Raw genomic sequence first — 25,283 nt, forward strand, 5'->3', positions numbered from 1 at the left:
CCCAGAGCCGGTACTCCAATCACTGTACCAGGCACTGGCTCTTATGGCAGGTGGCTCCCCCTCACCTCCCACTGAGCCTCAACCCCACGGAGGGAAGCCTCCTGTGCCCTCCACTCCACGGAGAAGATCCTTGCCTCAGTCACCCGCCATCTCTCAGCTGCTAACACCAACGGGCACTTGTTTGTAATGGGCCATCCACTCAGCAGCTTCATGGTTTAAACTTTCACATACATTACCATCAACAGCAACAAAACGGTTGCCAGGGGCTCAGAAGCTCCAACGTGCAGGACACGCTCTAGCCACAGTGTAGCATCCAGCCCCGCTTAGCAGAGCTCTGCACTCCCACCCCCAGCACTGCACTCACAGTTTCATCTTCCAGTCGGAGCTGGAGGCTCTTCTCGCCCTCCTTGTAGTCCTTGGTTAATTCAGCCGAGCGCCACACTTCATCGGGGTCAGGGATCCAGACCTTTGTGTACTGAAAGATTAAAAGAGAAGAAACTTAGATGCCAAGAGAAGCTTTCAGGTGTGCTCTCTATGAGGGGCCCTCAGGAGAACTTTTAAAGTCATCTGCACACATTTCCCTCCCTTCTCATTTCAAGATACAAGGTGATCCAATACCATGACAAGAGACAACTCACAGGACTGGTTACAGAGGACTCCTTCTAGATCCTAACAGAATGTCACAGATAAATGAAATTCGAATTCTACCAGGGGAATGCCAAGCCTAGATTTGGTTATACCCAGAGTTTTACACCATTATCTCAAAACGTGGTACAAAATAGCAACGTCAGAGGGAGTGTCTAGTGTGCTGCAAACAACGATTAAGACGACACATGCAAAACCCAACGAGACAGTGTAGCAAGTCTTCAGAGCTTGGGAATCTCTGCTTTGATATTCTGCATTCAGGGTCAAAGCCATTTTCCTGCACAAGTGAAAGAAAGTGGTCAGCAAACTGAAACTGTGTTAATATATTCCTGAGTGGTCAGCAATCTCAATTTAGTTGTGCATTCTTTAAGCCACAAACATACCCCCAAATCTCAGGCATCCTTCCCCAGCCGCCATCCGGATCGAACATCCGCAAGGTCATTAAGCTGGCCAAATCCTGGCAGGGAAGAATGCAGCCCTTGGTGAGTGGGAGGCACTGTCAATGTCACTCGTGGGCTCTCGGCCCTGACTGCACATTAGAATCACCTGGGAGCCTTGAAAAGACCAATCGGGGTTCACCTCAGACCCACGCAGCATTTGAGGTGACATGAAAGCTCCAAGGTGAGTGTAACGTGCAGCTGGGGAGAACCACGGGTCTGCTGCACCAAACGGCAGCATCTACTAGTGGCCGTCTCTCTCGGCACCACGCTCCTTACCTCTGTCAGACACATTTTCTCAGTATTTGTCTCATAGGTATGCGATTTCCACAGGGCCTATTTGCTTGAGAAGATGTCTGTGTACACGGGCACATACCCCCCCATTATATATATATATTTTTTTAATTTTTATATATAATTATATTTGTATATTTATAGTTATGTATAATCATATATATATATCTATAAAATGGCCACAGAATATTCTTAGCAAAATTAATACTCCTGAAATGAATAGTTCTTAAGACCAGAGGCCAGCCAGAATGTGTGCTTGGGTCAGCATAACCCACCTCCCCCGTGGAGGGGCAGCAAAGCACAGGCCCTATGGCCAGCCAGTTGCCGACTTGATTTTGGTCCTGCTTTTTTACGGCATTTTGTTCCACGTGATCACTGGCCTTTTTTAAAAGCAAGCCCCGGCCCCTGCTACACTCGTCTCTAATTCAGGATCGAGGAGTAAAAGTCGTGAGGCAAGAGATTCAGAACACCAGTTAATGGGAAAGCAAACCACCACCAACTTGCATCGCTGATACCCCAGCTCAGGGTACAAAGCCAAAGTCGTTTGTTTTTGGTTTTACAATGAATCAAGTTCACAGGACTGTCTCTCTGCCTCTGAGCCTGCACTACAGCAAGGTATTCCTATATCTTTAAGAGGAAGATACTCTAGAGCTTTATAGTATCTGAGTGCTATCGAGTAATACATGAAGAATGTTTGGAGGTATCTCCAGAGAAAACTGAGTGTTTCAACATTTCTCTCCCTTCAGGTGTTCTAACTTACCTCCTCCTCTACCATTTAAGTCCACCATCCATCCAGCTGTGGGGACTTTGAAGCTCCTGTCCCCCAGCTTCAAGTGAGCGACTTTCCTTAGCCTCGCTACACTCCCCGTCCCTGAGTTAGGCCGTCGGGACTCCCCTTCCAGTCAGAGGGAGGACAGTGCACCCCAGAAGCTCTATTCAAAGCCAAGTCTTCACTCAGTGTAAAGTGGCGTCAGGAAAGGCTCAAGATAACAGAGTGACAAACGAGAGAAGAAGGGGGAAATGCCAACAGGAAGCGAGTGGAGGTGGGGATGTGCGGACGTCGTCAAGCTGCGTGATGTACTGGAAGCCAAGGAGCCCAGTCCCAGCTCACACGGGGGCTCCGCTGGCCTTAACCCTGCTGTTCACATGCCTCTCACCGGACAGGTCACTGCACCCAGCACTGGGGAACCTCGCTGCCTGGCTCTGCTGCTGTTTAACTCTCGCTCTGGGAGGGTCCATTTACCTTTCTACTTACATAAATCTCTCCTCTCTAAGCAGACTGAAAACACCTGGTAGGCAGACAATTGTCATCTATATTTTCCTAAACCCACACAATCCATCAGAGCATCAGGGGCATAAGGGGACCCTACTGATACTTCAGTTCCTTGCTACTCCAGGTGAGGGCCTCAGCCTCACCACTACCTGGGAGCTGGTTAGAAATGCAGAATCTCACACCAACGGCATCGGAATGGGCACACCTAAGTACCTACTGTTCTGCTCCTGCAATATGATCTCACTCTTCCCTGTTTTTGTACACAGGCTAGACTATAGCCCTGGACCAAATCTGGTGTGCCACTTGTTTTTATACAGCCAATGAGTGAAGAATAGTCTTTAAATGGTTAAACAGCTGGGAAAAAAAAATCAAAAGAATGATAATCACATGCTAACACATGAAAACTATTCGTGTCAAATTTTGGTGTACGTAAAGTTTTATTGGAACACAAGGACACATTCTATCTACGTGTTGTCTGTGGCTGCTTCCACATATCAGTGACAGTTGTAACATAGGCCCTATGGCCCCAAACCTAAAATATTTACCCTCTGGCCCTTTACAGAAAAGGTTTGCTGCCCTCTACCTTTGAACATGCTGTTTCCTCAGCCTAGAATGTCCTTTCCTCATTGTCTATGTGGGCAGAGTCAAAGTTCCAGCACCGTCTCCTCACTGAACCCTTCCTTCCCTGTGCACTACAGAGGTAGCCCTTCCCAACTCCGGACTGCCGCAATCAACTCTTCTATGATCAACTTTCTTTATGGTTTTTGCAGTCATTTCTTTCACGTCAGTTTCCTCTTACTACTTCAAGGTCTTTCAGATACACCATGGGGCATTTCTGTACCCCTGGCATGTAGTAGATGCTCAGGAAATGTTTACTGAGACAGGAATCAGTGAAGAGAGAAGGTGTGTTTATGGGGCACCTGGTTTACACATAAAACACTGTGATAAGCAACATGTAACCAAATATAAACATGAAGATCTATACCCTCACGTTAAGGAACATACAGTCTAGCTGGATAGATAATACAAATAAAAAATATACTCTAGGGGGAGGTGTGACCAATTTCAAAGGAGAGTAACAGCTATTCAGTGGTGGGGGGGCAGGCAAGGCAAGAGAAGGGAGGGCAACGATGGTAAATGCCAACTTAGAGAGGAAACAGGTGACCAGATTCTCCTACAACGTCTTAAAGGCTAGTGTGCATTACAGATCTGATCAAGCAAGCTTTAGATTCAAATCCAGTAAACATCTGAGTACCCACTCTGTGCTAGATGCTGTCACGTGTCCTCCATCCCCACAATGAAGACACATGTGGACATGCATTGAGATTACAGCAGTTCATTGTTAAACAAGAATGAAGTAAACCCTGTATTGTGATGGTACAGGATGGGTGACATCTGCAGGCAGGCCTCCCCACCTTTACGCTACTTCATAGATTCTTGGCTTAAGGTGCCTATGAGTTACTGAGCAGGGCTGTTCACCCAATGTCACATACGCCGCACTTGAGCTATTTATAGGACTTCCAAGGGCAATTTTAACCACAATCAAGTTTTGCTTTATGTGCTGACTGAGCCAACAAGCCTCTCCACTCAGGCCAAGGAAGATCCACTGCCCCTGTAACCGAGTACAAGGTGGGGCATGATCAGTACAAAGTAAACAGCCAAGAGAACAGACACACAAACTGAGAGGAAGGAGAGATAAGGAACACAGTAGCCAGCAAAGACTTGAGGGAGACATACATGTGGAATCTAAACAATACAAATGAGCTTACTACAAAACAGAAACAGACTCACAAACACAGAAAATAAACTTACTGTTACCAAAGGGGAATGCGGGGAGGGATAAATTGGGAGTATGGGATTTACAGATGCACACTACCATGTATAAAATAGATAAACAACATGGATTTACTGTATAGCACAGGGAACTATATTCAATATCTTATAATAAACTATAATGGAAAAGAATTTTTAAAGTATATATATATATATATATATATATATATATATATATAACCAAATCACTTTGCTGTACACCTGAAACTAACACAATATTGTAAATCAACTATACTTCAATTAAACAAAAAAGACTTGAGGGAGGAAGACAGAGGTGATCTGAGCTGTGGAGATGGAAAGAATTTGTGGGTTTCTTTTTAATTTATTTATTTTTTCTTAATAGTCATCCATTTTATACACATCAGTGTATGCATGTCAATCCCAATCTCCCAATTCATCACACCACCCCCCTCCACCACTTTCCCGCCTTGGTGTCCATACGTTTGTTCTCTACATCTGTGTCTCAATTTCTGCTCTGCAAACCGGTTCATGTGTACCACTTTCTAGGTTCCACATATATGCATTAATATACGATATTTGTTTTTCTCTTTCTGACTTACTTCACTCTGTATGACAGTCTCTAGATGCATCCACACCTCTACAAATGACCCAATTTCGTTCCTTTTTATGGCTGAGTAATATTCCATTGTATATATGTACCACAACTTCTTTATCCATTCGTCTGTCGATGGGCAATTAGGTTGCTTCCATGACCTGGCTATTGTAAATAGTGCTGCAATGAACATTGGGGTGCATGTGTCTTTTTGAATTATGGTTTTCTCTGGGTATATGCCCAGTAGTGGGATGGCTGGGTCATATGGTAATTCTATTTTTAGTTCTTTAAGGAACCTGCATACTGTTCTCCATAGTGGCTGTTATCAATTTACATTCCCACCAACAGTGCAGGCAGGAGGGCTCCCTTTTCTCCACACCCTCTCCAGCATTTGCTGTTTGTAGATTTTCTGAGGATGCCCATTCTAACTGGTGTGAGGTGATACCTCATTGTAGTTTTGATTTGCATTTCTCTAATAATTAGTGATGTTGAGCAGCTTTTCATGTGCTTCTTGCCCATTTGTATGCCTTCTTTGGAAAATGTCTATTTAGGTCTTCTGCCCATTTTTGGATTGGGTTGTTTGTTTTTTTAATGTTGAGCTGCATGAGCTGTTTATATATTTTGGAGATTAATCCTTTGTCCAATGATTCATTTGAAAATATTTTCTCCCATTCAGAGGGTTGTCTTTTTGTCTTGTTTATGGTTTCCTTTGCTGTGCAAAAGTTTTTAAGTTTCATTAGGTCCCATTTGTTTATTTTTGTTTTTATTTTATTTTGTTTTTATTTTTTTTATTTTTATTTTTTTTTTACTCTAGGAGGTGGATCAAAAAATATCCTGCTGTGATTTATGTCAAAGAGTGTTCTTCCTATGTTTTCCTCTAAGAGTTTTATAGTGCCCGGTCTTAACATTTAGGTCTCTAATCCGGAGATGGAAAGAATTTGTAAGGGAAGGGTTTCCTTTGCAATGATGAAAATGTTCTGCAACTAGATAGACATGGTGGTTGCACAACATTGTGAATGCACTCAATGCTACTGAACGGTTCATTTAATAGTTAATTTTTTGTCATGTGAATTTCACCTCAATTTAAAAAACAAAAACTGTTTTGGTTGCAGATGATGCAAACAGCATCCTGCACACTCTCTCCTGACATGGGTTCTCACTTCTAATATCTGGAAAAGCAGTAAGATAAAATATATTCTTTTAACAGAAAGCCATCATTTCTATGAGCCAGACAGAAACTTTCTACAACCAAGGTTCTGTGTTGCCTCTTCATTTTTTCTCACCTTCAGGGAATTCCTTCAAACAAATCTGACCTCTACCAACTTTCCTGGAGGCAGTAGACTGTAGGAAAGACAAGCTCCCTCACAGAATCCTATTACAGTACTACTCAATTTGTCACTATGCTGTTTTAACAATACTTAATCCCATCATATCAAAGTAAATAAAATAATGTCTGACCTAATTGTCAAAGAAAAACTGATTTTTCTTTTGGAAAGAGCCCTGTGTATTAACCGGAGAAGGCAGATGCCTCTCTGAAATGAAATGCATTAGTACTGAGAGCGATTCTCCAGCCGGAGTTCATTTCTCCGAGATCTGCAGCAGGCACAGAGGCAGCTCTGACACACAGCTGGAGGGAGCAGCTGCCTCTGGCACTAGTGCTCAACCCTGGCGCAGGGGAGAACCACCTGCGGAACTTTTAAAGCTTCCCCAGCCAGGCAACCCCTCAGGCCAGTTACATCAATCTCTGGGGGTGGGAACCAGGCAGTGTTTTTTTTAAAGCTCCCCAGCTGCATCCAATGTGCAGGCAGGTCTGAAAACCAGCAGTCCTTGTGGTTTGATTTGGTGACTGATTTGCAGGGCAGCACAGACCCTCATGTGCCCGGAGGCCTCTCCCCACTGGCCTGTGGTCGAACATGAAATTCCAGTCTGAGGATTCTTTATCCTGAGCAGAGCACTACCTGCAGAAAGCCCCTGCTAAAATGTAAGTATAATGCTGAGAAGAGGACAGCATTTACCCATTTATACTAATTATCATGCAGTGCAGTACTGTGGTTAAGTGTGCGGGCTCTAGAGCTAGACAGCCTGGGTAAGACTTCCAACCACCACTCATTAGGTTGGGTAAGGTGATGAATGGGTCTGAGCCTCGGTTTCCTCATTTGAACAATCTGGGCAAAAGTTAGACCAACCTCATGAAGTGTCCTAAGAATTAGATGAAATCCCACAGTATTGGTACTGTACACATTAGGCAGTAGTGACAGTGGTGATGATATTAGACACTGTGCCGTCTAGAAGGCAGGATCCTCCTGGGATCCTGCAGACGATTAGGGAACGGGAAACAAACCCTAGGTGTTCCATGTTACTGGGATCCTTTAGATGTCCTGCAAATCATCATACATAGGTAGCCATGCTTTGCCTTAAAATCAGTAACTGGATCTAGACTACTTCAACCTCAAAACCCTGAGAGGAGTGACTCTCAACGCTGGCTGGCATTTAAGAATTATCTGCAGATCTTTAAAAAAAAAAAAAAGACCAAATGCCCATGTCCCACACTTGAATAATTAAGATTAAGTCTGAGAGTAGGCCCCAAGCACTGTACTTTCTTTTTACGCTTTCCAAGTGATGAATGCGCCATCAGAGTTAAAATCACTGTTTCAGAGTGAGCCTCAGAAGCAAAGTGGACTTCAGGGAAAAGAGAATAGGAACATTGGAAACATTCACTCCATAGAATTATTAATAATGCCACCTCCATAATCTTACACTAATATATGTAATTTAATCATTTCATCTTAGTTTTAAAACTGAAATAAGATGAGCAGGGTTATCACTAATATTTCACAAAGAAGAAACTTGAGGGTAAAACATACTGGACAATTTGCCAAAGTTCACAGTGAAGAGCCAAGTTCAGGGCAGAATCAAAGAGAAGATCTCAGACTCTAAGTCCTCCACTGTCTCCCCCCACCCATGGAGGAATATTGACTTTCTTACAGCAGCCCAGGTCCCACTGAGTACGTATTTTATACAGTTAAAGTGTCTTATAATCACACATGAAAAAAGTGCAAACACCCATTGACAATGACCTGCCAAGTTAAGCCACTAAGTAGTTTTGGAGTTAAGAATCAGACTGAAGTTTTAGTCACAATGTAGTCTTGACTTGAAGCAAGGCAGTCTGGGCACAGACCCCCGGGAATGGATGAGAGGGGACCCCACAGCCTAACCTGGTGACTCACTGGATAAACTGCCTGCCCATTCTTACCTGTGTTTAGGGGACAAAGAGCAGGCACACTGTCGGCCTTATTCACGGCTGTACCCCAGCACTGACATGATGTCATGGTTAGCAGGAACTCAAATCTCTGCTCTATGATTGAAAGCAAGGCTCTGGTTAAGGGTGGGAGGGGAGTCCTTTTGACTCCAGAGAAACAGAGAAACCAGTCAATAGATTTACTCAGGGTGTGAATTTTGTTCTAGAACTCATTTGGAGAAGATGCAAGATCAAGTTGGTCAACCTCTCTCCCTCAAGGAGCACAGAAGCCACCGAATTTCTCCGTACAGGACCAGTCTGAGATCCAGCACAGAGGAGCATCAACAAACAACAGTGCTTCCCAGCACTGTTACAAGTAAGTGGACAGGCTGTGGGTTTCAAGGGAAAACATAATTGTGAAAAGGTAAGGAGGTGAGACCTGGAACTCAGATGCCACCCAAGGCAGGAAGGATCACACACAGCAAAAGGACAGCAAGCTGCTTCCCCAGCCTTGCCCAAGTCCAGCTACAAAGTGCTAGGACAGCAGGCTGAGAACCACAGTGCTAACAGACTACAAGACCCTCTAGGCCAAAAATCATGTGTCCCTTATTAAAAATGGGGCTATTCATAGCTCAGTTCTTTAGTGAGGTTAGGAAAACACCTAAACGCTTCTCCAAAATGTCATAAGTGATCCTCTGTGGGGGTAAGTGTCCATTTCGAAGCTTCTCCTGCTAAAGCAACAGTTCTTGGAGGGAAAAGAAAGACAACACACTTCCCTAAGCCGACAGTTTCATTTCAGCACCATCACAAGAGCAGGTTCCCCAGTGGTGTGGTGCCTGGCAGGGTACTGCCACGTTGTAGGAACTATGAAGACCTACCTTACCCAACTGCCCTTCTGGCAGGAGGTGGGTCACATTTCATTCTTTTGCATGTGAAGAGTCTGGAGGACAAAGACTAGGCCTTTTACCACATCCGAGCAGAACCTCCCGCAATCCTCTGCACATCTACTGAAGTCTGAAGATCATGTTCATGGACCCAGATACCAACTGCATCCTGAACCCAGTGGTGGTGATGAGTCCCCCAAATCTGGGGGGCGGAAGTCAAGAACATCCCCAGCAGCATGTTGCTGGGCATCTTCCCTTCCCACTGACTGGGCTCCCGCTATGGGAGACACGTGAGTAGGAGGTTAAGACGCAGGTTATCAGGTACTAGCCTCAACCCCCATCACAGGCTGTTTCCTCATCTGTAGAGTGGAGAAATATCTTCCATATTACAGTTGCTGTTAGGATTAAATGAAATGAAACGTTTAGCACAGCATCTGTCACAGGAGTTATTGTTATTGTGGCAGGACCTTGGGCCCTGGGATAGAGACACGGAGAACTCCCTGTAGGAGAGCACAGACACAACCAAATAATCCCAATGGAACCACATGCACAGAAAGTGTCATGGGAACATAGAAGCTCCAACTTCCTGAGTTAGTTACCTCCTCCTCCCCCCAGCACCAAGGCCAGCCTCCTGGTTTCCCTGTTTACTCATTCCCATTAAAGGCTTCCTGGACCAGTAATAACCTTCCTTTTTCCCCAGATGCTCTGCACTGGGAAGCTCCCTATAACTTATAGCCAGGGGGAATTATATGTAAATATTCTGCTTGTCCAGAGCCAAGAAGTAACTGAAAATCCATGTACAATTCTGGGCCAATGAGGTAGGTGCCTGAGGCCCCACCCAGAACTCTTCCAAACTTGTTCCATGTCCTTTCCTAAACGAGAAAACCAAGCTAGTCCAAATGCCAGGAAGAACTTTAACTTAATGCAGAGAGATTGGGACAGCAAAAAGCCACTCAGCATCCTTGGGGTAAAAAGGATAGAACAAAACCAGAGAAGTGAGCTTTATTCTATAACATATAAAGTGCACAGTTAAACAGCAAAGTTATAATAAAACCCAACACTTCCTGTCAATTAAACGAAACAAAAGACAAATATACCAAAAGGAAGGTCCATCAACCTATTTCCTGTATCGACCATCACATCGTATTTTTTATATTTGCTATCTTATGTGCTTATAGCACTATGTCATCTCAACCCAGTCTTCTGAGGAGAGATTCAACTCTTTCTGATATCTGATTACATCATCAGTCACAATTACATCTTAATCCACATTCTATATCTGCTAATGCAGACCCAAGTCTCCATGTGGCTGGTGAAACAATTTACCTGTTTACTGCCCTGCAGATGTTAACAGAATAAGCAGTATGTCCTTAAGTGACAAATGGACAAGATGGGAGGCGCTTGGTGTTCAGAGAGCATCGCTGAGTCATTTTATCCATCCAGTTTATACCAGCAGCACATGTGTTTGACAGAAGCTACAGTGATATCAGAGGCTTAGAAATAGCCATAAAGCAATGCGTTAATTTTGAAGTTTTGGAAAGACCACTGAAATTTCCCTATTTAAAAAGGGTATGTTGATGGCAAGCTAGTTTTGTAAGCCTGCAATGTTAAATCCATTTAACCTGCTACTAAAGAAGCTAGAAAAGATTTACTCAAAGCTAGTACATTTCATGCAGCTAAATATATGTCTGAATCTTCTCAAGAAGCTAAAGCTTTGTTGGAATTTGTTGGAACATGACTACCGCTCCTAGACTGTGGACTCTCCCTGTACAGGGCAAATTAGTATGTAAATTAAATACTCCATAATCATATTATTACAAATCTTTAAGTCATTTAAGACAGTTTTCCAGAGCACACCATCTTCATTTCCACCTAAGCTCTTTGAAATACCTCAACTTTTAAAATCCATATATGATGCCATCACCGGGCAGTTGTTTTCCTCCTTCCTGCAGGTATATACTCCTGATCTCCACAGTCGAAGACGACTATATTGTTTTTCCCAAAGAAACAGTCTTAATAGTTTACACTCACCACAATGCTTATTAGCAAGTCACAGTCCTAGAAATATTCACCAGGGCAAAGTTAAGTTTGTTTGCTTCCATTTTTTTAATTTAAACCCTGTTCCATTAATAGACCTCTCTAAGAAACCAAAATCAGCACTGACTGAAGTCATTTCAGGCTAAGCTAGCTTCTGCAAACAGAACTTCACTGATCAAAAATAAATAACTGAGAAAGCATTGGGACACTACTCTTTTCTGAAGAAAACTTCTGCTCTTGCTTTGTCTTTAAGAGATCATCTATCTTAGAACTTAAATGCCTTACACACTTGCATTTGGGACTCAAGCCAGCTCCCAACCTTCCTTTCCCAGGATAAAGCATTCTGGCCTTCCCGTCACCAGTATTCAAACACTTCACCTTTGAGGCTATTCAGTAAATATTCTTCAACTGGGACATGTCCCCCATAAGCTACAAGGTCCCCCGACCAGAACACAGACTCTAGTCCATTCATTCATCCATCAGTATTTACTGAACACCTGCCACATGACAGGCACTGTGCAAGGTGCTGGGACACAGAAAAAAAAGACATGTCCCTATCTTCAAGGATGTCAGACCACATTATGCAATTAGTCTACTGCAATGGTCATAACTGCTTGGACAGCACAGACATTCACAGCATGTAGTTGGGGGCCCTAACCTAGTCTGGGTCATCAGGAAAGGCTTTGTTGAAAGAGCAAGATTCAAGCTGAATCCTAGATGGCCAAGGAGTTGGCTAGACATATTGAGGAGGGAGGAGTGTTCTAGGCTGAGAGGTTATCTGTGTGACAAGCCTGGAACAGGAAGGAATAGTGCTCACTGAAGGACGAAAGAAGGCCAGTCTGGGTGGGACACAGTGCAGGAGGAAAGGGCTCAAAATGACGCTGGGGAAAGATGCAGAAGGTGCTGGGAGCCACATTTTTTTTTATATCATCCACGGCCAATGCAAGGGTTTTACACATGAGGAGGTAGTCCCATTTGTTTATTTTTGCTTCTGCTTCCCTTGCCTAAATAAGACATATCCAAAAAAATACTGCTAAGATCAATGTCCAGGAACATACTGCCTATGTTTTCTTCTAAAAGTTTTATGGTTTCAGGTCTTCAATTTATGTTTTTAAACCATTTTGAATTATTTTTGTGCATGGTGTGACATCAAAATAAAAAGCTTTTGCATAGCAAAGAAAACTATCAACAAAACAAAAAGGCCACCCACTGAATAGGAGAAAACATTTGCACACAATATATCCGATAAGGGGTTAATATCCAAAATATACAAAGAACTCATACAACTCAACATCAAAAAAACAACCTAATTAAAAAACGGGCAGAGGATCTGAATAATCATTTTCCCAAGGAAGACATACAGATGACCAAGAGGCACATAAAACGATGCTCAATATCACTAATCATCAGGGAAATATGAATCAAAGCCACAATGAGATATCAACTCACACCTGTCAGAATGGCCATCAACAAAAAAGACAACAAATAACAAATGCTGTCGAGGATGTAGAGAAAAGGAAACCCACGTGCAGTATAGGTGGGAATGTAAACTGGTGCAGCCACTGTGGAAAACAGTACGGAGATTCCTCAAAAAATTAAAAATAGAATTACCACATGATCCAGCAATTCTACTCCTGGGTATCTATCCAAAGAAAATGAAAACGCTAATTCAAAAAGATATGTGCACCCCTATGTTCACTGCAGCATTATTTACATTTGCCAAGATATGGAAGCAACCTAAATGCCCGTCAACAGATGAATAGATAAAGAAGATGTGGCACGTATATACACAATGGAATATCACTCAGCCACAAAAAGAATGAAATCTTGCCATTTGCAACAAGATGGATGGACCCAAAGGATATTATACTAAGTGAAATAAGTCAGAGAAAGACCAATACTGTATGATTTCACTTACATGTGGAATCTAAAAAACAAAGCAAATGAACAAACAAAACAGATATAGCATTATAGACACAAAGAACAAACAGAGAGGAGGGGATGGGGGGAGGAAAGAAATAGCTGAGGAAGATTAAGAGATACAAACTTCCAGTTACAAAATAAATGAGTCACAGGTATGAAATACACAGTGTGGTGAATATAGTCAATAACTATGTAATATCTTTGTATGGTGACAGATGGTAACTACACTTATCATGGTGATCATTTTGAAATGTATAGAAATATCGAATCACTGTGTTATGTAACAGGAACTAACATAATGTTGTAGGTCAATCACACTTCAAAAGCAAACTCATAGAAAAAGAGATTTGTGGTTATCAGAGGAGGGGTGTTGAGAGGAGGGGGAATTGGATAAAGGCAGTCAAGAGGAACAAACGTCCAGTTATAAGATAAATAAGTACTAGGGATATAATGTACGACATAATATAACACTGCTGTAGGTTATATATGAAAGTTGTTAAGAGAGTAAAGCCTAAGTTTCAGCACAAGAAAAAATTTTAATTTTTTCTGTGTCTTTAATTTTGTATCTATGCGATGATGGATGTTCACTAAACTTATAATCACCGCATGATGTATGTAAATCAAAGCATTATGCCGTATACCTCAAACTTATACAATGCTGTACGTCAACTATATCTCAGTAAAACTGGAAGAAACAAAAAGATCAGTACTTATAGATTGGTATATAAGGAAAAAGAATCCTCCGTATGAGAGTGTAGTTAAATCTTCCAACGTGCCTTTCCCTTGGTCTTCACATGAGCACTCACGATGAACACAAAATCAACAACACCATTTATCCTGTCCCTCACCCCAAATAAACTGTCCTTGAAATTCTACCCCTGGGAGTTTCTATTACTTCAGTCACTCAGTACTTCCTCATTCCATACTGCTAAGCTGCCATTTCCACCATTCTCTTTTTTAGTGATACACTTATTCAGCTTTTGAATCTTCTTTATTCATTTATTATTCTATTTCATTCTCAACCACGTCACCCAATCTTTTCCACTGTGTTTTGCCATGTGGAGCTTATTTGCAGTTTCAGAGAGTTGAGTGGAAAAGTTTGACACTAAGAATGAAGAGGGGATGTTCAATCTGGTATATCAGCAAACGGGCGCAGTAATAGCATCTAAACTTCTGAGACCTCAGGAGAGAGGGAGAAATTGTTCCAGAACCAACAGACGCATACTGAGTAGCAGCCATGAAACTGCTTGTGACTTTAGAGCTAGGAAGTTAAGTGGGTATCTGCTGTTTAAGTCACCATTAACCGAAGTCCTGACAATGATGCCTCTGCTTTCCACCCTGGTTCTGAGAGGAATCACTGAGCAGCCATCATCAATAATGCATCCTGCCTATTTGGAATGGAAACATTCTTTGGAGAGTTCTATCCGCTGTTAATATCAAACAAATCTACTGTGGGATAGCCATAGATTCTCTATGATGATCATGGCTAACTCATTTCCTCTATGTCGAAGGATTGCATTTTAGGGACCAATTCAGATGCAGTTTTATACTGAAATGTCACTTCTGGTCCAGCTGAAAAGTGAGTCTGCAGCTTGAAAGAACAGCTGACCTGACCCTATGTTACTAACCAGAGAAAACTCAGGAGAGTTTTAGAAAAGGGAGTGAAGGACAGATGCGGTTGGTATGAAATGCCCCGTTTATATGCTCTATTCTTAAGGATTACGGGTGGGAAAGGTTCATCTCAAGTATAAAATGAGAGAATGTGGGTCATCTTCTCAATCTAAAACTCCTCCCTGCCCCCAAACAGGTATCATCATGAAAAACCATTTGAGGAGGAGGTATGAAATGAGTGAGGGGACCAATGGTGAGGGGACAAGTGGTACTTCCTGTTCAATCTGTACATGGGTAATCCATTGTTGGAGCTAATTTTGGATGTAGAAGTGGAAGGCTTTGCCTGCTGCCACTTCAACTCACCTGAGTAGCATTAATATACCATCAGGTGAGTGGTGCTGCTTGGAAAGGCTGTTGTTGAGGGTCTGAGTTATCGTTGCTACTATTAATAACACAGTGACCCATAGGGGAAGGTGACAAAGAAGTACTCCAGTCTTGCTGGTACTTTGTGCCTTACCAAGTATACCATAACGTGTTCTAGAAAAGTTATGTGTACAACATTTTAAAATTGGAAACATTTTAAACCTAGAGTTGCCTAGAAACTCTGGGGCAACATGAGTAAGTCCCATTCTTCAACAAAATTCTTACTTGCATACAAATGTCTTACATAATAGAAAACCAACAAGCTTTTGGCAAATGCATTAGTGGATTAATGGTTGGTACTGAAATAGGTGTGCAAACTCTATTTTCACAGGTATACATCCCAGGTCTTAAAACAGGTACACATGCAAGGTGTTCAATCATCCAGGTTCCAGGCAAAGCCCGAGTCACACCGTATTCTTTCCAGTACCATATAGGTGTTAAAATAGGGATGCATCCCAGGTCTACAGCTCTAGCCTTTCCCAGTGGCCCCGACCACGTCCCTGGTTCCAGGGCCTTCTTGGAGACCCAGCACAGCACAGATGAGGGCCTGAGGAAACATAAGAACCAGAACAACCAAAACTCCAACAAAGGTAACTGAGGCAAGCAGTCCCCACCTTAAATGAGCTGAAAATGTCCAAAAGGAGAGAAAAGGAAAGAAAAGCAATCACCCTGGTTCTGGACACAGGCTGAGTCACAGTTATTCTTTCCAAGACAGCCGAGAACCCAGAGCTGGAAATGTCCAGCAAAAGGCACTTGTGTCTGGGGCGGACGATGTGCTGGGTCTGGTAGCAGAGTACAAAGGGGCACGGACCTCCCTCAGCAACCAAACAGCAGAACTGTCTTGGACAAATCATTCAAAGCTCCAAGCCTTGGTTTCCTCAATAAGCAGGCTGAACTAAAAAGCACTAAACACTATGCTGCATTTATCGTTCCATCACCTTCCTGCTTCCCAGTAAGAGGGCTGCCTATGGGAAAAATCAGCCTCCATTACATCCAGGGAAAGATCATGGTTTGTGGTTCAACAGAAGGGCCTCCCTCTGATCACAAAGACTATATATAGGAGGCCATCAGTTCAGTGTTTTGTTTTTAGGTAAATAAAGTTCTCTCCTTATTTATCAAAGGAGGCAAACAAGGCCCCCAGAAAAATCTGTGTATAGCCCAAGAGCACACTGCTCTCTAGAGTTAAAAGTGTCCCGGGAACCAACAGGGAACAAGGGAAACACGAAGAGTTCCCTGGTAAAAACTAATCGCGAGATATTTAAAATAGACCACTTATTGGCCCTTCCTCCCCTACTGTATCCACCATCTGCCTGGGTTTAACACAGCACCTTCATATTTTGGTTGACGCTTAGTTCTAGAGTCTGTTTTACTGCTGACAGAAGGATGAAGAACAGCATCATGTTAGGACAGAGTTCCACCACTCACAGCTGCGATGTTGATCACCAAGATGCGAGCAAATGTCTGCCTGCCAAATGCCAACATCCCATCGCACATTCAAGGGCTTCATGAGCTTAACAAAGCCCAGCCTCATTCTCCGCTAGCCCACAGCTGGACAAGGCATCCGTGATCTCCTCCCTTTCCTTCTGTGTCTTGTGTAATCTCATCCCCACTGCCCTCGCTCCTAAGCATGTACAGAGAGAAAACAACTGTTCATTTAGAAAGTGTTCTGCTGTTTTCAAACGGCTTTCACAAATGTGAAGTCTTAGAATTCCACGAGATAGAGGCACAGGTGGTCTCAGATACATTTTACAGATGAAGGACACCGAGATCCAGGGATGTTAAGGGACTAGGCCAACTCAGGCCCCTAAAAAAGAACAGACCCAGCAACAGAGCTGACTCCCCAACCAGGGCTCCTTCCACCACTCCAAGCCATACCCAATATTCAAAGCCTAATTAAGGAATCCCAGTCAAGACCTGTTAGCTCAACCCCATTTGTTCAGGCACCTAGAACATGGCAGACACTGTTGACAGCTGCCTTGAACTCAGCATGTCCTCTCAATTCCTGCTCTGCTGCCTTAGTTCAGGACTTCGACTTTTATGTGAAATATTACAATCTACTTTTAATTGGTCTGCCTGACTCCAATCTCCCAACTCCAGCTGATTTTCTAGGCTGCTTGCTTCTGGAGCAGCAGTTCTCAAGAGGGGTTAGGGGGTAAACGTGTCCCAAGGGGACATCTGGCAACGCCTTGAGACATTTTTGGTGGTCTCTCTGGGGTGGGGGGGAGAGGGTGCTGTTAGCTTCTAGCAGGTAGAGGCCAGGGATGTTACTACAGTGCCCAGGACCGCACCCGCCAACGAAAGTGATGTAGCCTGAAACAACAACGGTGCCAAGGCTGAGAACGTTTGTTCTACAGTTATCACCCTTAAAAAATATACCCCCCCCCCATGAAGTCATCCCCCTGCTTTAAAATGTCCATGCTGTTTACAGGATAAAGTTCATATTCAGATGGTTCGCAATCTGGCGCAAACAACTCTCCCGGCCACACCCCGACCCTCCCCCGCACCTTTCCTGCACTTCAGCGTCACTAACCTTGTGTTTCCAAATACCGCGCGAGTTTTCCTGCTCTGTTTTTTCCTCTGCCTCAAATGTCTTCCTCCCCTCCTCCACCTTCCCCACTGCTATTCACCTTTAAGGTCCAGCTTAAATCTTACCCTCCTTGTTGAGTCTTTTTGCTCCTGCTGACCTAAGGGGTCCCTCTCTGTGTTTTCACTGTAACAGCCTTTAAATGTACTACATTCACTTGTATAGGTGTTTCCCTTCCCTCTGGCATAGAAATAAAATGTCATTTATCTTCCGTGCCATGCACATAGGATAGCGCCTGGAAACTATTTCAGTACGTGCTGGATGAATGGATGAACCCTAGCACTGTGTATTCCTGATTCTCATAGCACGAAACTAGAGCTTCTCTCCTGCCAGGAACACTACATATAGTCCTATCTAAATAACTTATCAGCTCAGGGCCGTCACCAGCTTGAGAACGTCTGGGCATGAGGAAGAGCAGCTCTGTCTTCGAACTCCAGCGCTGAGGTCTGACGACGCTGCACTTCTCTCTGCAGAGTTAGCACAACCAAAGCTCCTGTAACTTCTTAGGTTTAATCTGTCAGAACTGGTTCTGTGGGAATTTCTGGCCCCTGCAGATCAGAAAGCTCTGACGTAATGTGTGTGTAAATGCACTGTTTTGTGTTTCTCTAAAGCTAAATGGAAGAACACCGAAAACAGGATCCTTAGCAGGTCCACCCGCTGTAGGGGAGCATCCAAGGGACATTCCACGAAGTCCCAGACTCCTGCCCTGTCTGTTAACAAGGGACAAATCAACACTGACATCCAGAATGCACTGCATCTCACAGGCTATCAATCCATCTTCCATACCGAGGAATAAGCCATCCCCACAAGGCTTGGCCTGAAGGGAAAGAGAAGTAACTAGAAGTCCTCAAGGTCTCCTTGGAACCCCTCAAAACCTCTCCGTGGGCTCCAGAAAACACTGATCTCAGCCCTGCAGGAGCAGATGCTATGAAGGAAAGGCAGGCTGTGACTGCCGGGGGAAAATACAGCAAACACACGCTTGTAGCTTATGTAACCGGAAACCATTATAAAAGAAAAGAGGTTAAATAGTGCTTAGCATTTGCCTCTGACCTGTGTGGAAAGAGGAAAGAGGCCACAGTCCAGCAAGGCTCTTACAGGCTTCAGGGATTCAGTCCGAAGTCTGTGGAGCATTGTAAGCTGGTGGGAGAGCAGCCCAGCCTACGTAGGTGCCAACAGTAGACAGTGAATGGTCTGGTGCTCAGGGAGTAGGGTCTGAAAGAAGGTTGGAAATGGGAGTTGGTAGTCTGAATGCTGGTCCCAGCCCTGTCACTAACTGCTGTGTGACCCAGGACGAGCCCTGTCACTAACTGCTGTGTGACCACAGCCACGTCCTTCCCAAGGAAGGCCCGCTTCCTCTTCATTTTCCTTATTTGTAAGAACTGCCCGTCCGACTTCACAAGGGTGTCAAAGGAGAAAAACTCCAGATATTAAACCCCTCACGTGGGCAGAAGATGACACTGCCAGGTACGCCATGGGAAGGAAGTCTTCTAAGGCATGTTTTTGCCCTTGGAGAGCTAACAGCACAGTTAAGCAGACAAAGCATAAAAAAGGCAGCATTCACCATCAATTGAAGGTAAGCGGCAGGACGCAGAGTTACTGGAAATCAGCACAGAATTAAACGAGTGAGTGGGACCAGCCCTCAGAGATGCTGAAACGGGAGCGCTCTCTTGCTGGAGTCCCTGAAGAGAACCTGACCCGCATGACCAGAAGCAGGTGTGGGACAGGGCTGATAGTCCAGGCAAGAAAGTGCAAGGCCAGCGGCTGGGTTGAAGCCAGGGACTTGTGGGCAGGTGTGATGGAAGGGAAGTTCAAAAGGCAGGTCAGAGTCATGTCATAGTAGAGGCTTAATTCCCAGCCAAGGGATTCTCACCTGACCCTTTACCCAGAAGCAGCCAGAGCAAGTGTATGAGTAGTTGGGTGGTGAGTACCAAAGTACGTTTACAGCTACCAGGCATTATACAAATGCTAATTGTCATTGCTATTCTTGGCACCCGCCACTGAAGCCCAGCACTGTGTAGACGGTATCCAGATGGCAGAAGAAAAACATTAAAAGATAGACCAGTGAATAATTTATATCAATTTAATCACTTAACAATACTTTGCACCCAGATGGAACGGGCAAGATAAAAGCCAAGAACCTCTGGAAGCCAAGCAACCAAATCAAACCAAGGTGCGTTCAGAATGAAAAGTCTCCCGCTTCGTGAATGCGTTGTTAGAAGGCAGGTTTCCAAAACACCTTAGCTTTGCTGACCACGCTCCTGGTCTTTCTCCTTCCCTGGCCTCTTCACTGTTTAGTTCACTGACTCCTCTCCTCCGCCCACCTGTAAATGATGCAGGGCCCCGGCTTCTTACTTGGCTCTCTCTTTACACACACACCCACACACACAACCCATGCAGCCCCTGATGTGATCTTGCGGCTGTAACCCTCATATAAGTAACAGTCCACTGAGATCTAGATCCACGTGTCCAACTTAACGTCTTTGTTTTGGTATCTAATATGTATATTAAACGTTTAAAAGACCAAACTGAACTCTAGAATCCTACCCCACCCACCACCTGTTTCTTTCCTAGTGTTTCCCATCTCAGAAAACGATACCTCCGCCCACTTGATTGCTAAGCCAAAAGCCTAGAAGATGTCCCGGCTTCCTTTCTTTCCCTCACATCCACATCCAACCCATCAGCAAGTCCATTAGCTCTGCCTCCAAAAGATACCCTGGATCTGACACTTCCCATCTCACCCCACCCCTTCCCTTCTCTCCTGGACTGTGCCTGCCCCCTCTTACCTGGTCTCCTCTGCTTCTACTCTCAACCTTCACCAATCACTCGCTGAACAGCAGGCAGAGTGCTTCTTTGACAAAGTACATGAGATGCCACTCCCCGCTTAAAGTCTTCCATCACATTAAGAATAAAGTCTGAGTTCTTCATCGAGGCTGTCAAACCCTGCACGTCCTCTCCAGAGGCCCATCCCTTTCCATCCCCAGCATACTACAATCCAGCCTCCTTTACTTTCCTCGGGGCCTTTGAATTTGCCACCCTGCAGCCCCTTTCACCACATGGCTCTGCCTCGTCATAACTCTCAGCTTAAATATCACCTTTCTAGAGAGACTCTGCTGAACAATTAACTTAAAAACAGGCACTTTCTACCGTACCCCTTATTGTATTTTCTTCATAGTATTTATCTGAAATGATATTGTTCATCTGTTGCCTGTGTCAGGCTCATAAACATAACAGTGAACAAAACAGATAGGTCTCTAACCTACTGGAGCTTACGTCTCCAGTGCCAATTGTGCCTGATATATGACAGGTGCTCAAAAACTTGCAGAGGAACCAAATCTGAGCTACAAACCATGTGTACTACAGGTGCTTTGACTCTGGAAGAAATGGGAGCATTCCCGTTGACCTTGCCACAGTGCTAAGGTTCAGACTGGAAGGAGTTCTCTGGATTCCATGGGTCTGTGGAGATAGGGAAAATACAGGACAGAGAAGCAGGAAGCTCTCTCAGGTACAGGCCAGGACACTGAGGAATCCAAGTTCTAAGCATCTCCAGGACAGTGAAGAGCTGGGTGAGGGAGGCTGATACAGAGAAGCAGTATCACTGATCCACTGAGAGTGTGGATCCGTCTGTCATCTCCCTTCTCCACAGCTGCAAAAAGAAAGGGACCGACTGTTCTGACCACCACCACGAGTCCGTCATCTCCCCAGGTAATGTTTTACCCATTGTCATCTAATCCTCATAACTCTTCCAGTGAAGCACTATACCCCTCATATCTGTAAATGCTGCAGGCTGCAGCCCACTGAAGGTGCACCTCTGTCTGACCAAGGCCACGCAGCAAAGGCAGAGCAAGCCCAGGATGTCTGAGGGCCTTCCCTTGCCACACACACTGCACTGAGGCTCCCCAAGACAGAGCAAGGGCTCTAGGCTTTTGGATTCAAGGAAACAAGTGCCAAAAGGGGAGTGAGGAGCACAGGACAGGAAGCCCTAGTTCTCTCTAAACAAGCTGTGACACTCAATTCAGATTGAGGAGACAAGCTTTCTTCCATAAAACGAGCACGGAGCCAGAAACCTGGGCCACAGACTTCGGGCTCCCAGCTCTCTTTCCTGCCACCACCATCCCGTTTTTAAAGATAAATATCAGTGGCAAAGTGAGGCTCTACCAGGAAAGGTACATCAGGCCGGGGCAGGCCACACTGCAGAACAATCAGAAGGGCTGGACTTTGGCTCAGCAAGTCCGTCTGCAAACTGCACTGTGAATCCAAGGATACCTCCAGGATAACCTCTGTTAACCCTCCCACTGACGCCTCCTGGATGAGCTCATGATTTGAAAAATCATATCAAATCATAAAGCCACAGCTGTGAGGGCAACCAGAAGGGAGGGCGGGCAGGATGTTTTCTTTAATTGCCGAAGATGTTTCACCCAGAGGCCGAGCTCATCCACTGCCTAAGGGAAAGCACTCCGGGTGAAGTCAAGACCCTCCTCTGGCTGTGGGAACTGAATGGAAGATAAGCCCAATTATCAGCTTATGCACTCGAGGAGGCAGCAATGGACATACCGTGTTCCCTCCCAACACCCTGAGGGTGAGGGGCACTAGGAATCAGAGAGGTATGACTTGCCTCAATAGGATGGAGGCAAAAAGAAGGAGGGAAAGAAGTGGCAGGAGGGGAGAAAAGGGAAAAGGAATAAAAAGGAAATCAGAAGAAAAGTATATTAATTCCTAGCAATGGTGTACCGGCTAACGGCCACCTCCTTCTTTCCATTCAGAATTGATACATATGGGTCAAGATTACAATAAGCTAGTTCAGGGATCCACTTACTTGGATGTTAATAGCCTTCTGCACTAAGGAAATGAAAAAGTAAGGGTACCAATGACCCAACCCAGCATACTCTGGTTCTAAGGCACATTTATGTCTATATTATTTCAGTTTTCCCCAAAATCTTTCATTAAAATTCACATTCTAGGAAAAGGTGCCACACTTAGCCCGTGGCTTCTTTTCCTCCGCAGAATGCTGCCACATACACCCAGGTATGAGATGGTGGGGGTAAGAGAATCCCCTTGGACCAATCACTGCCTTCCTCCACCTAAAAGCTAGAAGCTCTGCCTAGTGAAAGTCCTCCTAACGTCCCCTCTCTGGGTGTGGCCCTCTCTGTAGCCCTGGGATACAGAAACTCATTCACTTTTAAATACCTGCCGGCCTCACTGGCACTGGAGACCACGAATGGATGATCACACGAACGACTGTCGCCTTTTCCATACAGCCATTTGCTGTTCCCTCGGGTCTCTGGAGAGGCCAGAGCTCAAGGGAGCTGGCATCAAGAGAAGGCATGGCACAGACGTGAATCTCTGTACCGGTGGAATCAGACTAAGTTTGGGGCAAAGCATTCGCTACTTCACCCCTGGGCAACGGTCCAGCTGGGGAGTCTCCAAAAGCATGCCTGCCCTTGATTCTGCCTGTGTGAGTCTACACTAGGGCAGACCGTACTGTGCAGTGTCTCAGCAAGCCCTTGGGAACAGCCTGACACTACAGTGGTTTGGTGCTGTGACAAGCTCAACCCGGCTAACTACCCACAGTTAACTGCCTACTATAGACTGAATGCTTGTCCCCCTGCCCCAAATTCACGTCCAGTCCTAAGGCCAACATGATGGTATACGGAGGTGGGGCCTTTGGGAGATTCTTAGGTCATGAGAGTAGAGCCCTCATGAATGGGATCTCTTATAAGATCTCTTATAATGGGTCTCTTATAAGAGACCCCAGAGTACCACCCGGCCCTTCCACCATGTGAGGCCTCAGCGATAAAACTGTCAACCAGGAAGCAGTCCCTCACTAGACATTAGAATCTGCTGGTGCCTTGATCTGGGACCCCCAGCCTCCAGAACTGTGACAATTAAATGTGTGTTATTTAAGCCACCCCGCCTCAACCCCCCAGTCTATACTATTCTGTCACAGCATCCCAAAAGGTCTAAGACACTGCGCCTTTCCTCACAGGCTCTGCATCTAGGCTCAAGAAGGAAACCTGTGAAGGAGCAGAGAGGACTTAATGTCCTCACCTCTCAGGGAGCCATCAAAGCATTCACCTTCACCCGAGCAAGCCTGCCAGAGAGCCTCTCCTAACTTCCACCTGTCCTCTCAAAGTTCTCAATGCACATGTTACTCCAAAGTGGACATGTTCATAAATTATGTGGGGGGAGGCTAATGATGACTTGCCCCACAGCTGCCCCCAAGAGTCAGGCCATTTATAGGCCATACCTTCAGTGGAAGTCTCCTGAAATATCAGGTGTTAGAATAAGACAATGGGATGAAGGACAAACTGCAAAAATGCTACTTCATCAAAATCCTCACTGGAGTTGTGCTAAACAGCACCACTTATGGAACACTGCCAAGTACAAACGACTGTGCAAAACACTAGGATGAACCAAGTTCCCATGTTAAGAACACTTCACAACAGACACAGGGTCAAAGTCAATGTGATGTGGTGTCCATGTAGAAGGGAGAAGCTATCTGAGGGGTCTTTGATCATGAATCACTTGTCTGCCCATCCTAGTCTGTCCAAGGGCCTACATTTCAAGTTGGTGTTTCTTTAAAACACTGAATTTGATCATTAAACCGAAAAAATGATCAGGAAGCGGCAGCTAAGAAAAATATTTTCACGCAACCAGTGGCAAGCTAAACTTGCAAGAAAATTATGAGTCACTTGACACTCAAACATGCCTTCCAAGAAAGCACCGCTCTGTGCTCTCAAGTGGCTTTGCCAGCATCCCCTTCCTCCTACTTCACCTTTCGACAGGCCGACAAAGCCTGCATTTAGGTCAACCTCTCCAGTGGTTCCCTCCACTGGGCCAGCCACCCTTGGGATAAATTATCCTAATCCAAACTCACCAGGGGATTGGATGGCAGTGCTGGGCAGAGATGACCTACTCCCAGAGCCTAAGGGACCCTCCAGCCCATTCTCCCAAATGGGAATATCCTCAACTCTTAGGAAAACAAACACTTGCTATTTTTAAGTAACTTTATAACAGCCAACAAAAGCTAACTGATGGCTCGGGATGCTGCCAACTAAGTCATACACTCTACACACAGGTGATTCATCCACCAGTTACTGTACAGGTGGTGGGAAAGGGGAAAAAACCATGAGAGGAGAACAGCCCCATTGTGAAGGTGTACAATCCCTGCACTGTAATAAAATAAAATAGCTCTCTCCAAAACAACGCGTTACCATGCTCTGGGGCTGGCTTGGGGTTTTTGTTTTTGGTTTGTTCTTGATCAAAGTACATAAATCACATGTCCTGGGATATAAAGACCCATATGGGGAAAAAAGTCTTATTTCTGGGCAATTTTTTTCAGTGCAAGTAACATCTAATATTACGATTCACACTTGCAACATTCTTTATCTTCCCCTCTGTTGTGTAAGCTTTGTTAGAAAATAAAATCCGGAATCTAGAAATTCACAACTGTATAGAAGCAACTGTGGAAGGAAGAAGGGTTTAAGGCTCGTCTAATGGCCCTTCTTGCCCTGTTATCTCTTATTTCACATTTCCCAAATTCTTGGTTAC

At 44.7% G+C, this 25,283-nt stretch overlaps 1 protein-coding gene across 4 annotated transcripts in view; it reads right to left on the bottom strand.

The window, feature by feature from the left end:
* Positions 1–25,283, bottom strand: part of MYO5B (myosin VB) — a 370,856-nt gene that overhangs the window by 215,335 nt on the left and 130,238 nt on the right. For all 4 annotated transcript variants that reach the window (XM_059894726.1, XM_059894725.1, XM_059894727.1 and 1 more), the window contains exon 2: positions 365–475. In XM_059894726.1, the coding sequence (XP_059750709.1) occupies positions 365–475 (111 nt within the window). The remainder of the gene's footprint in view (positions 1–364; positions 476–25,283) is intronic.

The sequence above is a fragment of the Balaenoptera ricei genome, chromosome 14 (assembly GCF_028023285.1).
Source record: "Balaenoptera ricei isolate mBalRic1 chromosome 14, mBalRic1.hap2, whole genome shotgun sequence".
Lineage (NCBI taxonomy): Eukaryota > Metazoa > Chordata > Mammalia > Artiodactyla > Balaenopteridae > Balaenoptera > Balaenoptera ricei.